The 13,182-nt window shown below is 49.9% G+C and overlaps 2 protein-coding genes across 2 annotated transcripts in view; one reads left to right on the top strand and one right to left on the bottom strand.

The window, feature by feature from the left end:
- Positions 1–4,027: 4,027 nt before the first annotated feature.
- Positions 4,028–7,562, bottom strand: LOC141013057 (uncharacterized). Its single transcript, XM_073486592.1, has 3 exons — positions 7,496–7,562; positions 4,596–5,062; positions 4,028–4,264 (listed from the first exon to the last, which is right to left on the bottom strand). The coding sequence occupies exons 1-3, from the start codon at positions 7,560–7,562 to the stop codon at positions 4,139–4,141; spliced, it is 660 nt and encodes a 219-aa protein (XP_073342693.1). The 3' UTR covers positions 4,028–4,138.
- A 470-nt stretch (positions 7,563–8,032) lies between these two features.
- LOC141013110 (LIM and calponin homology domains-containing protein 1-like) overlaps positions 8,033–13,182 on the top strand; it is a 100,102-nt gene continuing 94,952 nt past the window's right edge. The window contains exon 1 of the mRNA XM_073486667.1: positions 8,033–8,209. Coding sequence (XP_073342768.1) covers positions 8,105–8,209 — 105 coding nt within the window. The 5' untranslated portion in view covers positions 8,033–8,104. The remainder of the gene's footprint in view (positions 8,210–13,182) is intronic.

Here is a 13,182-nt window from a genome sequence, read left to right as displayed (position 1 = left end):
AATTTTTACTTCATATAGTGTTTGTTTGTGACACGTGCAGAAAATACAACTTTGTAGCTGCCGTTGTCACTGTCATTCAGTTGATCTGTGCTCAGTAGAAGTCTCTGAGAGTATGTGTTAGAAGCCTACTCATCCTGTCTTTTTTGAAGTGCCCTCTACAGTTAAATCAGCTGCTGCAGTTATTTGTGAAGTTGGCAGACTTTCCATGCAAACACCAGTTTGCAGCGAGCATCCATGTTTTTCTGAGCAACTGACTCTGGAATGCTTTCAGATTGGAAGTCGGATGGAAGGCACCATGCTGAGGAAAACACAGCTGCTGTGTTTAATGAAATGTCATGTTTTCTGAATTATGGTTGAGCATGCTGAGAGGAACTAAATACTGAACGTTCGTTGGAGCTTCATTTGCTTATCTCCTCGAGCTTCAACAGTGCTGCTTTCTTAGTCAGGAGACTTTGTGAATAATCTGGTCAGCTAAGAAGGACATTTTGAGAGAGCTTCCTGGAAAGTCCGGCATGATTTGAATGAATGAATGAATGCTTCCAGGAGACGGTCTGCGGGGGATGTCCCGCTGTCAAATCATCCAGCACATGAGGGAGGGTGGGGAGGTGACAGCCAGGGAAGGTCATTATGTCATCGAATGTCATTCTGGGGCCAGACTGTGGTGACGCTGTATTGAAGTCAATGGGAGAAACTCACTGAGACCAAACATACCTACGTCTTATGACTTCTGATGAAGAAATGCCTCCAGCAAAAGAAAGAATACACTGATGAGAGTTTTTTTATTGTGTTATAGTTACAAATCATAACAAATCAAAACAATGTGGGTTCTAGATGTTCTGTACCTTTTTAAAGAAGTTTAACAACACTGAACCAATGTATTATATATATTTACCAATAATAACTGCTATTAAATAAGGATCCAAACTAAAGCACCAGCATGCAAAGAATAGTTTATAATGACACTGTTGATGTTTATACATATTATGTAATATGTGATTCTACTTCCATTTCTGCTCTAGCTCTTCTTCTTACCTTTTGATTATATTGTTTATATTTTACTATTATTATTGTTTATTGTTATATTGAACTGTCCTTTGGCTGCTGTGACGTTTGCGGGACTAATAGAGGAATTCTGATTCTGGTCACACCAGCAGTGGAGGTGTAAAACTTGTTGCCCGTCCAGATCAGGAGCCCACTGTGTCTAAACTCTCACACACAGTGGATCCAGGAAGTGGCAGCCTTAGCAACAGAAGAGAGGAGGGACGAGTGTGTACACCCTCTTTACAAAATCAACACACACACACACACGTTTCAGCACTGCTGTATTATTCCACCAGAGGTCAGCAAAGATGTAAGAATATAATGAAGCCTGTGGGCCCGGTGGAGAAGTCTTGACTGGTATCATCTAATCTTAGGATACAACTTCATTAGCTAATAATTATTAATTATTACATTTGTCTGTTGGAGCGACAGCAAAGACTCAAAAGTCACAACACAGTTTGTTATGTCTACCAGAACGACCCTGACACTCACAGATCATTCACTTTTTCATCAGCTACAGTGGAGTTTTCTAATTCAACATGAGGTTTAGGGCTGTTTGACCTGACGTGAGAATATATTTAAGACAAAGACATTTTCTCAAGTATAGTTTTGTTGATTTCCTTTCATCATGTCAGTGACTGGAGGTCAGAGTTGGCCCTTTCTTTCTGGAGCTTGTTGCTCTACATCAGAGCGTTCTGATCCCTCACAGGCCCCTCACAGACCCCTCACAGGCCCCACACAGACCCCTCACAGTCTCCTCACAGGCCCCTCACAGACCCCTCACAGGCCCCTCACAGACCCCTCACAGGCCCCTCACAGGCCCCTCACAGACCCCTCATAGGCCCCTCACAGGCCCCTCACAGACCCCTCATAGGCCCCTCACAGGCCCCACACAGGCCCCTCACCGACCCCTCACAGACCCCTCATAGGCCCCTCACAGGCCCCTCACTGACCCCTCATAGGCCCCTCACAGGCCCCTCACAGACCCCTCATAGGCCCCTCACAGGCCCCACACAGGCCCCTCACCGACCCCTCACAGACCCCTCATAGGCCCCTCACAGGCCCCTCACTGACCCCTCATAGGCCCCTCACAGGCCCCTCACAGACCCCTCACAGGCCCCACACAGGCCCCTCACAGGCCCCTCACAGGTCCCTCACAGGCCCCTCACAGGCCCCTCATAGGCCCCTCATAGGCCCCTCACAGGCCCCACACAGGCCCCTCACCGACCCCTCACAGGCCCCTCACAGGCCCCTCACAGACCCCTCATAGGCCCCTCACAGGCCCCACACAGGCCCCTCACAGACCCCTCACAGGCCCCTCACTGACCCCTCACAGGCCCCTCACAGGCCCCTCACAGGCCCCTCACAGGCCCCACACAGACCCCTCACAGGCCCCTCACAGGCCCCACACAGACCCCTCACAGGCCCCTCGCTGACGCCTCACAGGCCCCTCGCTGACACAGGGGCCAGTGGCTGCAGGTCCCCGGTGTGTTGCTGCCCTCGCTGGCTGGTGGCGGAGCGGCTGCTCTGTGTATTTTGGGCCATTGGTGCGAATCATACTGCGGTCCTGTCCGTCCTGCTGCGTCAAGTTAACCAGGGACAGCTACGTCACCACCGGAAACAAAGCCAGTTTACCACCAAAATAAGAGCTTCGACAAATGGCTGGAGTAGCGGAAGCTAATGGGCAGTGGGCTAATTACATTGACAGATAGCATCACTAATGACACTTATTAGTTCTCACGTGTTTAAAGAACAACCATTCAGGATGCTGGGTTAGCCTAGCTAGTACCAGTTAGCTTATTAGGTGATGTTTTATTGTAGTATACAAATATAGCCAGAATTTTAAAGGCCGCCAAGATTGTCAGAATTAAAACATTTAGGCTGTACATTAATACGTTTTTTTAATCGCGTTTTGTTCAGCATTAGCATAGCTACATGGGCTAACATCAGCGGTATTAGTGTGTCCTTATTGTTCAGTTCACCTCCAAATTTAGATTTTGCTCTCACTTATCTTCATTAATCACATTTTCTTGTGTGTACTATTTCTTATTTCATAATGAGATTAACTATATTTTCCAGCTCACACAGTTAATAAATAAGCAATAAACAATTAGCGATTACCTTTCTTTCTTGTGTACTCAAGATTTTTGTACCTTTGTACCGCCAAAATAAAGGCATGGTTGCCATTGATGATTGGAACTGAAACACCTTAAACTGAGCAGCCATTTAAATCTGTTTGATTTCAGATGGATAAAGGATTTTTTGAGAAATCTGGAAATGACTTCATATTGGTGGGAGGTTGGCGGTGTTGGGAGTTTACCTGCAGGCTTTGGCTAGGCTACTACTGACGCGAGCTGATTTTTGAGCAATAGACACTAAGTTTTACATTTTTGTGACTCACAACAATAATTTTCAGCAATTGTAATGTAAAAGTGTCACAAGGCATGTAAAAGTTATGTTGGAATTAAATGTAGCGGCCATTTTGTTGAATAATTGAAATCAAACTTTAAATCAAACTTCACCATGGGCTTGTAATGTACACAGGCAGAAGAAGTTCAATGTTCTTTTGGTTTTCATGATTTATTTTCCAAGAAACAAAGAACAAAGAACAGAGGAAATCTGCAGCCTCTCCTGCTCTGGTAAAAAACACAGGCCACCCAGGTGCATCATGGTCCTACACCTGTCCTGCTGCCTGTATAACCTCAGCTGCATCATGGTCCTACACCTGTCCTGCTGCCTGTATAACCTCAGCTGCATCATGGTCCTACACCTGTCCTGCTGCCTGTATAACCTCAGGTGCATCATGGTCCTACACCTGTCCTGCTGCCTGTATAACCTCAGCTGCATCATGGTCCTACACCTGTCCTGCTGCCTGTATAACCTCAGGTGCATCATGGTCCTACACCTGTCCTGCTGCCTGTATAACCTCAGCTGCATTATGGTCCTACACCTGTCCTGCTGCCTGTATAACCTCAGAGGGCTGTTCCAGAAAGGAGGCTCAACAGACTCTGAGCTAACCCTGAACTCTGAGTTGACTCACCTGTGAAGTGAAACTCTGAGTTTTCAGCTCCAGAACAGCTGATCTGAGTTAGGTCAGTCACTCTGAGTGTGTTAACTCTGAGTTGAGCTCGTGCCTGACGACTAGTAAAAAGCCGTCATCAATGGAGCTCCGACACTGTGATTCACCATGGCAACAGGGGAGAAAACAGGAAGCAGACATTTTCTGGAAAAAAAGTAACACGGCCGTAATAAAAACCACTGACAGTTTTGGATGTCGGAGTGATGGTCGTCTTTTCATTTTGAATTTAACATCACTTTCTTTTATGTTAGCCTTTGAGGAAGTGGTTGAATGTTATTTTATTTTATTTTATTTTATTTAAATCGGCTGAAAATGAAATATAAAAACAGTCTCACGATGGCTCCTCACTTTGGTTTTATTTCACATATTAAACAAAGTAAAAGTTTATTCAGTGGATATTTTAACATCACCTGTGTCCTAACATCACCTGTGTCCTAACATCCTGCTGAGTGGATGAACATGAGGTGGTGCTCACCTCCACCTCCACCTCCACCTCCACCACGTCCGCCAGAGGCAGAGGAGCTGGTCCCGGGTCAGGTCGCTGGGTGACCGGAGGCAGAGGAGCTGGTCCCGGGTCAGGTCGCTGGGTGACCGGAGGCTGAGGAGCTGGTCCCGGGTCAGGTCGCTGGGTGACCGGAGGCAGAGGAGCTGGTCCCGGGTCAGGTCGCTGGGTGACCAGAGGCTGAGGAGCTGGTCCCGGGTCAGGTCGCTGGGTGACCGGAGGCAGAGGAGCTGGTCCCGGGTCAGGTCGCTGGGTGACCAGAGGCTGAGGAGCTGGTCCCGGGTCAGGTCGCTGGGTGACCGGAGGCTGAGGAGCTGGTCCCGGGTCAGGTCGCTGGGTGACCGGAGGCAGAGGAGCTGGTCCCGGGTCAGGTCGCTGGATGACCGGAGGCTGAGGAGCTGGTCCCGGGTCAGGTCGCTGGGTGACCGGAGGCTGAGGAGCTGGTCCCGGGTCAGGTCGCTGGGTGACCGGAGGCAGAGGAGCTGGTCCCGGGTCAGGTCGCTGGGGGACCGGAGGCAGAGGAGCTGGTCCCGGGTCAGGTCGCTGGGTGACCGGAGGCAGAGGAGCTGGTCCCGGGTCAGGTCGCTGGGTGACCGGAGGCTGAGGAGCTGGTCCCGGGTCAGGTCGCTGGGTGACCGGAGGCAGAGGAGCTGGTCCCGGGTCAGGTCGCTGGATGACCGGAGGCTGAGGAGCTGGTCCCGGGTCAGGTCGCTGGGTGACCGGAGGCTGAGGAGCTGGTCCCGGGTCAGGTCGCTGGGTGACCGGAGGCAGAGGAGCTGGTCCCGGGTCAGGTCGCTGGGGGACCGGAGGCAGAGGAGCTGGTCCCGGGTCAGGTCGCTGGGTGACCGGAGGCTGAGGAGCTGGTCCCGGGTCAGGTCGCTGGGTGACCGGAGGCAGTGGAGCTGGTCCCGGGTCAGGTTGCTGGGTGACCGGAGGCAGAGGAGCTGGTCCCGGGTCAGGTCGCTGGGTGACCGGAGGCTGAGGAGCTGGTCCCGGGTCAGGTCGCTGGGTGACCGGAGGCAGAGGAGCTGGTCCCGGGTCAGGTCGCTGGGTGACCGGAGGCAGAGGAGCTGGTCCCGGGTCAGGTCGCTGGATGACCGGAGGCTGAGGAGCTGGTCCCGGGTCAGTCGCTGGGTGACCGGAGGCTGAGGAGCTGGTCCCGGGTCAGGTTGCTGGGTGACCGGAGGCTGAGGAGCTGGTCCCGGGTCAGGTCGCTGGGGGACCGGAGGCAGAGGAGCTGGTCCCGGGTCAGGTCGCTGGGTGACCGGAGGCTGAGGAGCTGGTCCCGGGTCAGGTCGCTGGGTGACCGGAGGCAGAGGAGCTGGTCCCGGGTCAGGTCGCTGGGTGACCGGAGGCAGAGGAGCTGGTCCCGGGTCAGGTCGCTGGGTGACCGGAGGCTGAGGAGCTGGTCCCGGGTCAGGTCGCTGGGGGACCGGAGGCAGAGGAGCTGGTCCCGGGTCAGGTCGCTGGGTGACCGGAGGCTGAGGAGCTGGTCCCGGGTCAGGTCGCTGGGTGACCGGAGGCAGAGGAGCTGGTCCCGGGTCAGGTCGCTGGGGGACCGGAGGCAGAGGAGCTGGTCCCGGGTCAGGTCGCTGGGTGACCGGAGGCAGAGGAGCTGGTCCCGGGTCAGGTCGCTGGGTGACCGGAGGCTGAGGAGCTGGTCCCGGGTCAGGTCGCTGGGGGACCGGAGGCAGAGGAGCTGGTCCCGGGTCAGGTCGCTGGGTGACCGGAGGCTGAGGAGCTGGTCCCGGGTCAGGTCGCTGGGTGACCGGAGGCAGAGGAGCTGGTCCCGGGTCAGGTCGCTGGGGGACCGGAGGCAGAGGAGCTGGTCCCGGGTCAGGTCGCTGGGTGACCGGAGGCAGAGGAGCTGGTCCCGGGTCAGGTCGCTGGGTGACCGGAGGCAGAGGAGCTGGTCCCGGGTCAGGTCGCTGGGGGACCGGAGGCAGAGGAGCTGGTCCCGGGTCAGGTCGCTGGGTGACCGGAGGCTGAGGAGCTGGTCCCGGGTCAGGTCGCTGGGGGACCGGAGGCTGAGGAGCTGGTCCCGGGTCAGGTCGCTGGGGGACCGGAGGCAGAGGAGCTGGTCCCGGGTCAGGTCGCTGGGTGACCGGAGGCAGAGGAGCTGGTCCCGGGTCAGGTCGCTGGGTGACCGGAGGCAGAGGAGCTGGTCCCGGGTCAGGTCGCTGGGTGACCGGAGGCAGAGGAGCTGGTCCCGGGTCAGGTCGCTGGGGGACCGGAGGCAGAGGAGCTGGTCCCGGGTCAGGTCGCTGGGTGACCGGAGGCTGAGGAGCTGGTCCCGGGTCAGGTCGCTGGGGGACCGGAGGCAGAGGAGCTGGTCCCGGGTCAGGTCGCTGGGTGACCGGAGGCTGAGGGCGTCTCTCCCCCAGGACCCATCATCAGAGGCAGACACACACTGACTGTCTACAGACTGAACTCAGTCATTTAATCTTATACTGCAAACTAGAAACACGGACTTTGAAATGACGCTGTTGGAAACATACAGCAGCTACTGACGGTTACTTCTGCAGCTCTGTGGGAAACACAGAAGCCAAATGAAATGTGAGTTGTTTCTCTTGTTCTGGCTGCTGGAAGGTGATCGATTAACCTGCGCAGTGATTAAAAAACAAAACGAGGATGGTTCCGATCTGAGAGACGTCAGCGATGACGTGTGGCCTGATACTCGCTGTGCGGCCGGAGAATATACATGACGGACTGATGAGGAGCGGTACTGTTCGGTTCGGTCCTCGTCAGGGAGCGATCACATCACAACGTGATCGGACTGAAGGAAAGCACAGCCGCTGTCAGACAGCTCCGTCACACTCAGGGCTGCTTCAGGTAAACCTGCCGGTGAGCAGGTGAGTTCACAGAGTCAGTACCGCAGAAACAGACCCAGAGTCTAAGGTACCTCTCTTTCTGGACCTGAAGACTCAGAGTTTCTCTCATCTCAGGGTTCACAAACTCAGAGTTTTCACAAAACCCGCTTTCTGGAATACCCCCCAGGGGCCCAGATTCATAAATAAAACAAATTACTAACGAGACAAAAGTGAACATGCTACAGAAGGAACTAATTAGACTAGCAAAATAAAATGCTATCAAACTCTAAAATCTAAATAAAGCAAACATCTTGAATAATCGAACAAAAAATACTACTTGTCATTAAATAATAACCAAAACTAACAACAGACTAATAGCTCCAACAGTCACCATTATGCAGTATCGACTGTGCTTTTATTTTGAAGCGTCGCACCGGAAGCCTGCCGGTGTCTCTGGCTGGCTTGACGCCGGTTGTCTGCTCGCTCGCGACACCGGAGAGCAGGAGCTGTTCGTCCGCCTCGCCGGTGCTGCTGCAACACCTCCACCCGACGGAGCGGAGCGCTGACCGACGCTGCACGGCTCGTTCCGGTGGAATAACTCGGCACCGAGCTGCGTTCACACAGTCCAGTTTCTGACAGGCTGCAGTTCGGGAGAGCGGAGCCTCTTCGCCAATGGCAAGTCCGGTTTCAGACACAGGAGCGTCTCATCAGCACCAGCCTGGGATCAGCCAGTCGGCCGCAGACTCCGCGGTCCAGGAGGCGCAGACATGGATCGAGGTGAGCGCAGAGCCGCGGCAGCAGCAGGAGTCCTGCTGTCATGTGGCCTTAGTGGCTGCGTGCAGCGGGATCTGCAGCGACTTCTCCTTTAAACTGCACTTTAATGCCTCGTCACCTGTTGAAAGGTGACTCCAGCTGCGATACTGTGACTCAGATTTGGATGGAAAATCCGAATCGTGTGAAGTCCCTGTAGTGAGCGACAGCTGCCTGTTGAATTTAACATGTCTAACATACATCATATGAAACTCAGCAGTGAGTAGACAGTTACATTAGTAATCCTCAGTACAGTAAGACTCAGTAACAGGATGGTGCCTGTGTTTGTGCCGGACCCTCCTACATGTTGCAGCAGCTCTCACTTGTTGTTGGTGAGGGCCTTTGTACAGTAGCTGTGGCTGCTGCGGGGCCTGGTGCGTGTTGGTGCGTGTTGGGCTCAAAACAATGAATGCATCATGTGGAATGGATTTTTGCCTCATTGCGAGCCTGGCGAACAATAATCACACAAACGAGGTTTTGTTCTGGGAGCATTTCCATCACGACACTTGCCTGCTGCCCCCGGTGCATCTGACTCTGTCATCCTGCAGTGGGCTGTCCTCTGTCAGCCTCCAAACACTGTGAGGCTGCTGATCTGTTGCATGTTGGTGGAGCTCAGTCTCAGCTTTGCATATGTGCATGAAGGCTCAGAAATCAGAGCCGAAGCTCTCTGTGGCACCAAGTGTTTCACAAAGCGAGTGGGCCAGTGGAGCAGGGGTGCTGGTGAGAGTTATAGGGCCTCTGCCTCTGCGGACTGGGGCCCCTCATGCTCCCTCCTCATTTACATTCAGCCCGTTAGTGACCCAGTGAACGGCCTGTTGGTGCCACCTGATAACTCTGATTAACTGCTCCAACCACACGTTAATCAGTTATCAGTCACTGAATAGTTGAACTGAGACAATGCACTGTGTTCTGATGTTTTACAGACCAGATGACTGTTTTAGAAAGTAAATGAAAGAAACTGGCAGAATATCTGTTATGAATGTGTTTACATGTATTTGTCGCAGCTTTTCTCAGCTAACATGAGTCTTATTCTGATTTATTATTGATTGTAGTTTTCCACCAAAACCCATTTAAAAAACAACAGTTTGAAAAACAAGTATCAAGCTGGACATTTACTGCATGCGTTAGATGATATACTCCACCAACACTGCAGTAATGTGAAAGCTGCAGCATTTTGAGCTGCTGTCTGTAGTTTGATGCAGGTTTGTATTTGTGCTCCGTCTCTGCTGATCAGCTGTTCTTAAAGGAGCTCTGTTGAACTTCTGTGTTGAGCTTCAGAGCCAGTTGTTAGTTTAAGTTAGCAGACTCCGTTTCTAAACTAACATTAGCTACTGTTGCTCTCTGTGAGCGTACATAAAGTCACATCCTTTAGACTGTCGGGGAAAATCTGATCCAAGTCCTTCACAAAGAATCCACAGTCCAGCAGCATTAAACTACTTCAGCACATCGTCCACAGGCTTGTAGAGACAACCGAGAGACGAGGAAGGTTTCATTTTTCATGTTACAGAAGAATCTGCTCACATGTGGCCAATAGAAAAGTGATTCGTACGTGTAAATTGCTGTAAATTGTTACGTAAAGCCCCTTTAACAGTGTGGAGTGACTGCTGTATGTGAGTGATTTGGAACGTCAGATGACACATTGTCTTCAGAGTACCTGACATGAACTTTAAAGAAGCAGCATTGTGTTGGTCCACTATTGTAATTATTAGATATTCGATAGATCCCACAGGTGTCACGTCAGATCATGTTGGTTACTTTAGAGCAGGTATGTCTCTCTGCAGCACCTGCACTGAGACTTTTGATTATGCCAGTGTCAATATTGTTCATCATGAATAGGAAAATATCAGATAATGGTACTGACTAAGTCATATTGTTGCATCTGTGCATATTTATTTAAGCGTTATTATCATCAGCTGCTGCAGGATATAGATTTGTTCTGCCAATACAGATAACTGAATAATAACCTGCTTCTCAAAATGAAGTTCCTTCTCCTTCTCCTTCTTCTTTTCCTTCTTTTCTTCTTCTTCAGATTATCTGCTTTATTTAATTTCATCATCAGCTGATAATCAATAATATAAACTTCTCAATATCGGGCCTTTATATAGCTGCTGCGCTACATTAACTGTACATTGGTTGGACTATTCCACCTATTACTGTAAGTGTCTTACACGCTAAAGAAGATATATAACTCTCTGAAGGTATATAAAACATTTTTTTGTAGTTTGAGACTAGTTTTTAGTAGTTTTTGGACTTTTTAAGTAGATCTTACTAACAACCTGATATGTAATCATAGTTATTACATACTGTGTTTAATCTAATGTGAGTGTATCACATCTCAAAGTATTTTTGAGAGTGACAGCTCCTCCTTCAGTGTCAGGCACCAGTACAGACCTATTTAGCAGCACCAAACTCCTCAGAGGCACATATCAGATCTTTAAAAAGCCACTACTGACCCAGAATCTTCGAAGCAGATCTGGGCTGAGAGCTGAAAAGCTCCGTAGTCAACTGATACTGCTCCCGTGTTGTTGTTCCTCTATCACCCTTCCCCCACAGGGACTGATTTCATTACCCATACACACCTGGTGACAGTCCTACGGTCACCTCAGGGAACCACAGACAGGTCACTGGTTCCTGAATGAATACAAAGCCTCCGTCAGCATCCAAACGGCTAATGTTTGACTGCATGTATTCAGCTGCTGTGTCATATACGATGTCAGGACTCCAGGCTAGAGGTGAGAACAACAGGTCCCCTGTTTGCCATGAATTGTCAGAGGCGAATCAGAACTGACATCCTCACAGGTGTGTTTGTGCTGCTCACCTCATCAGACATATATGTTTAGTTACTTTCACTGTCTTTGCCGTCTGTCCTCTTGTTTGTTTCATTTTAGGTTTGTAATCCTTGATCATTTTAACTGTTTATATTATGTCAGAAACCCATTTGTGCAATATTAAATTCTTGAGTGTGAAGACATGTCTCCAACTTCTGACCTCCCAACAGTGTGACATTTTTGATGATGATTCCTGAACAAGAAAACAGATAACAGACGTGTCTTGTGGAGGCATGTTTGAATTTGTATTTTTAATAACCTGGAGCAGTTACTCTTTAATTTTGGTTTGTTGTGGCAGGTGAGAATAATTTGACTGCTGTGCACTTGGTGACCACACAGATGTTGATGTTGAAACTGCTGTTGAGAACCAGAGTTATACCTCTGTCATCGTGTTCTGGCTTCCCACCATAGTTGACCTGATTTATGGTTCAGGATATGATTTAACCCTGCAGGTTGCCACAGCACCACTGGACCAGTACAGGGACACTATGGATTATTAAGCTCCGTCATACATTTATTATACACCTAAAGTAATTGTTTGCACATGTTTTGACGTAGAGTAATGATACCGATTATTAGTTATCAACAAGACCGTTAACCCATATCTGGAACTGCTATACAGCTGTGTCTTACTGTACTTAAGTACAATTTTTAGTAACTTGAGTATTTCCATTTTGTGCTACTTTATACTTCCACTCCACTGCATTGATGTGATAACTTTAGTTACTAGTTACTTTGCAGATTCAGATTATTCAGTGTTGATGGGCTAATACTTGTGACATGTAACCAATCAGATAGTGTTGGAGGCGGGACGTTGAGTGAGAACATGGAGTGGTGACTGCAGGCAGAGAGAGGATGCTCCATCAGAGCCAAAGTGGTGCATTTTAAATCAATTTATTTAATCGACAATTAGAGACAAAAAACAGATATGATAATTGTAAAACTGCTGAATTTCAGCCTCGTTAATAGGCCAGGCCGATAAGCAGTCTCTCTCTCATTTACAGAGAGGGAGATAATTTTGTTCTCACAAAGTCAGTAACTCTTCTTGTCTACTGAAGAGTCCTGTGGTCCTGACTGTAAAACCCAACACCTTGATGAAGCATTCACGCCTGCCCTCATTACTTCCTTGCCCACCGCTCCTTCTCAACATCTCGTCAGTAACGCTGCTGCTAATAACGGTGTTCAGACTGCTCTGAAGTTCAGAAGAGACTGACTGGCCCTTTGATGAGGGTGGAAGGCTTCAGTTGGTGAGGCTGATTGATTTGTGTCACAGAGCCTCAGGCTGTTTGCATCAACGTAAACCCGATGAAATGATCTGGTTCTTTTCCAGCAAACATCTGAGTGGTTTTGATGAATTAGCTTTTTTCTGAATGGTGGTTGAGGACTTTTTTTGCTGTAGGCAAATTATTATGAAAGTCTAACTGTGAGAGAATAACTTCATTAGAGTTGCATCATTTAATTACCCACCCTGTTCTGATTAAAGACGTTTCTGGAGGATATTAACATGGAGCTCGTGCACTGGAACTAATGGAAAAGTTAAAATTATGTAACCAAAGCTTGTAAATAAAGGCGAACACAGTTTGGAGTGTAATAAGATATGACGTCAGTTTAAACAAAGCCAAGTATGAAATATTAACTCACTGACGTGTTTCTTGTTGGTTGCCTTTCTTTGGGAGGTCAATCTTACTTTGTGAAAGCAGGCAGTGTAAAATAATGAATGAAGTCCATATAGACAGGCAGTAAGCCGTGTGTACAGCTCAGAACACAACACATGATTTAAAACCTGCTTAAAAGTGATACTGCCATCACAGCTGAGTCTGCTCTGGTGTCTGCTCTGGTGTCTGCACTGGTGTCTGCACGGGTGTCTGCTCTGGTGTCTGCACTGGTGTCTGCACTGGTGTCTGCTCTGGTGTCTGCACTGGTGTCTGCTCTGGTGTCTGCACTGGTGTCTGCACGGGTGTCTGCTCTGGTGTCTGCACTGGTGTCTGCACTGGTGTCTGCTCTGGTGTCTGCACGGGTGTCTGCTCTGGTGTCTGCACTGGCGTCTGCACTGGTGTCTGCACTGGTGTCTGCTCTGGTGTCTGCACTGGTGTCTGCACTGGTGTCTGCTCT

The sequence above is a fragment of the Pagrus major genome, chromosome 18, assembly GCF_040436345.1.
Source record: "Pagrus major chromosome 18, Pma_NU_1.0".
Taxonomy (NCBI): Eukaryota; Metazoa; Chordata; class Actinopteri; order Spariformes; family Sparidae; genus Pagrus; species Pagrus major.
The sequence above is the reverse complement of the archived record's forward strand: the minus strand, read 5'-3'. Positions and strand labels throughout refer to the sequence as shown.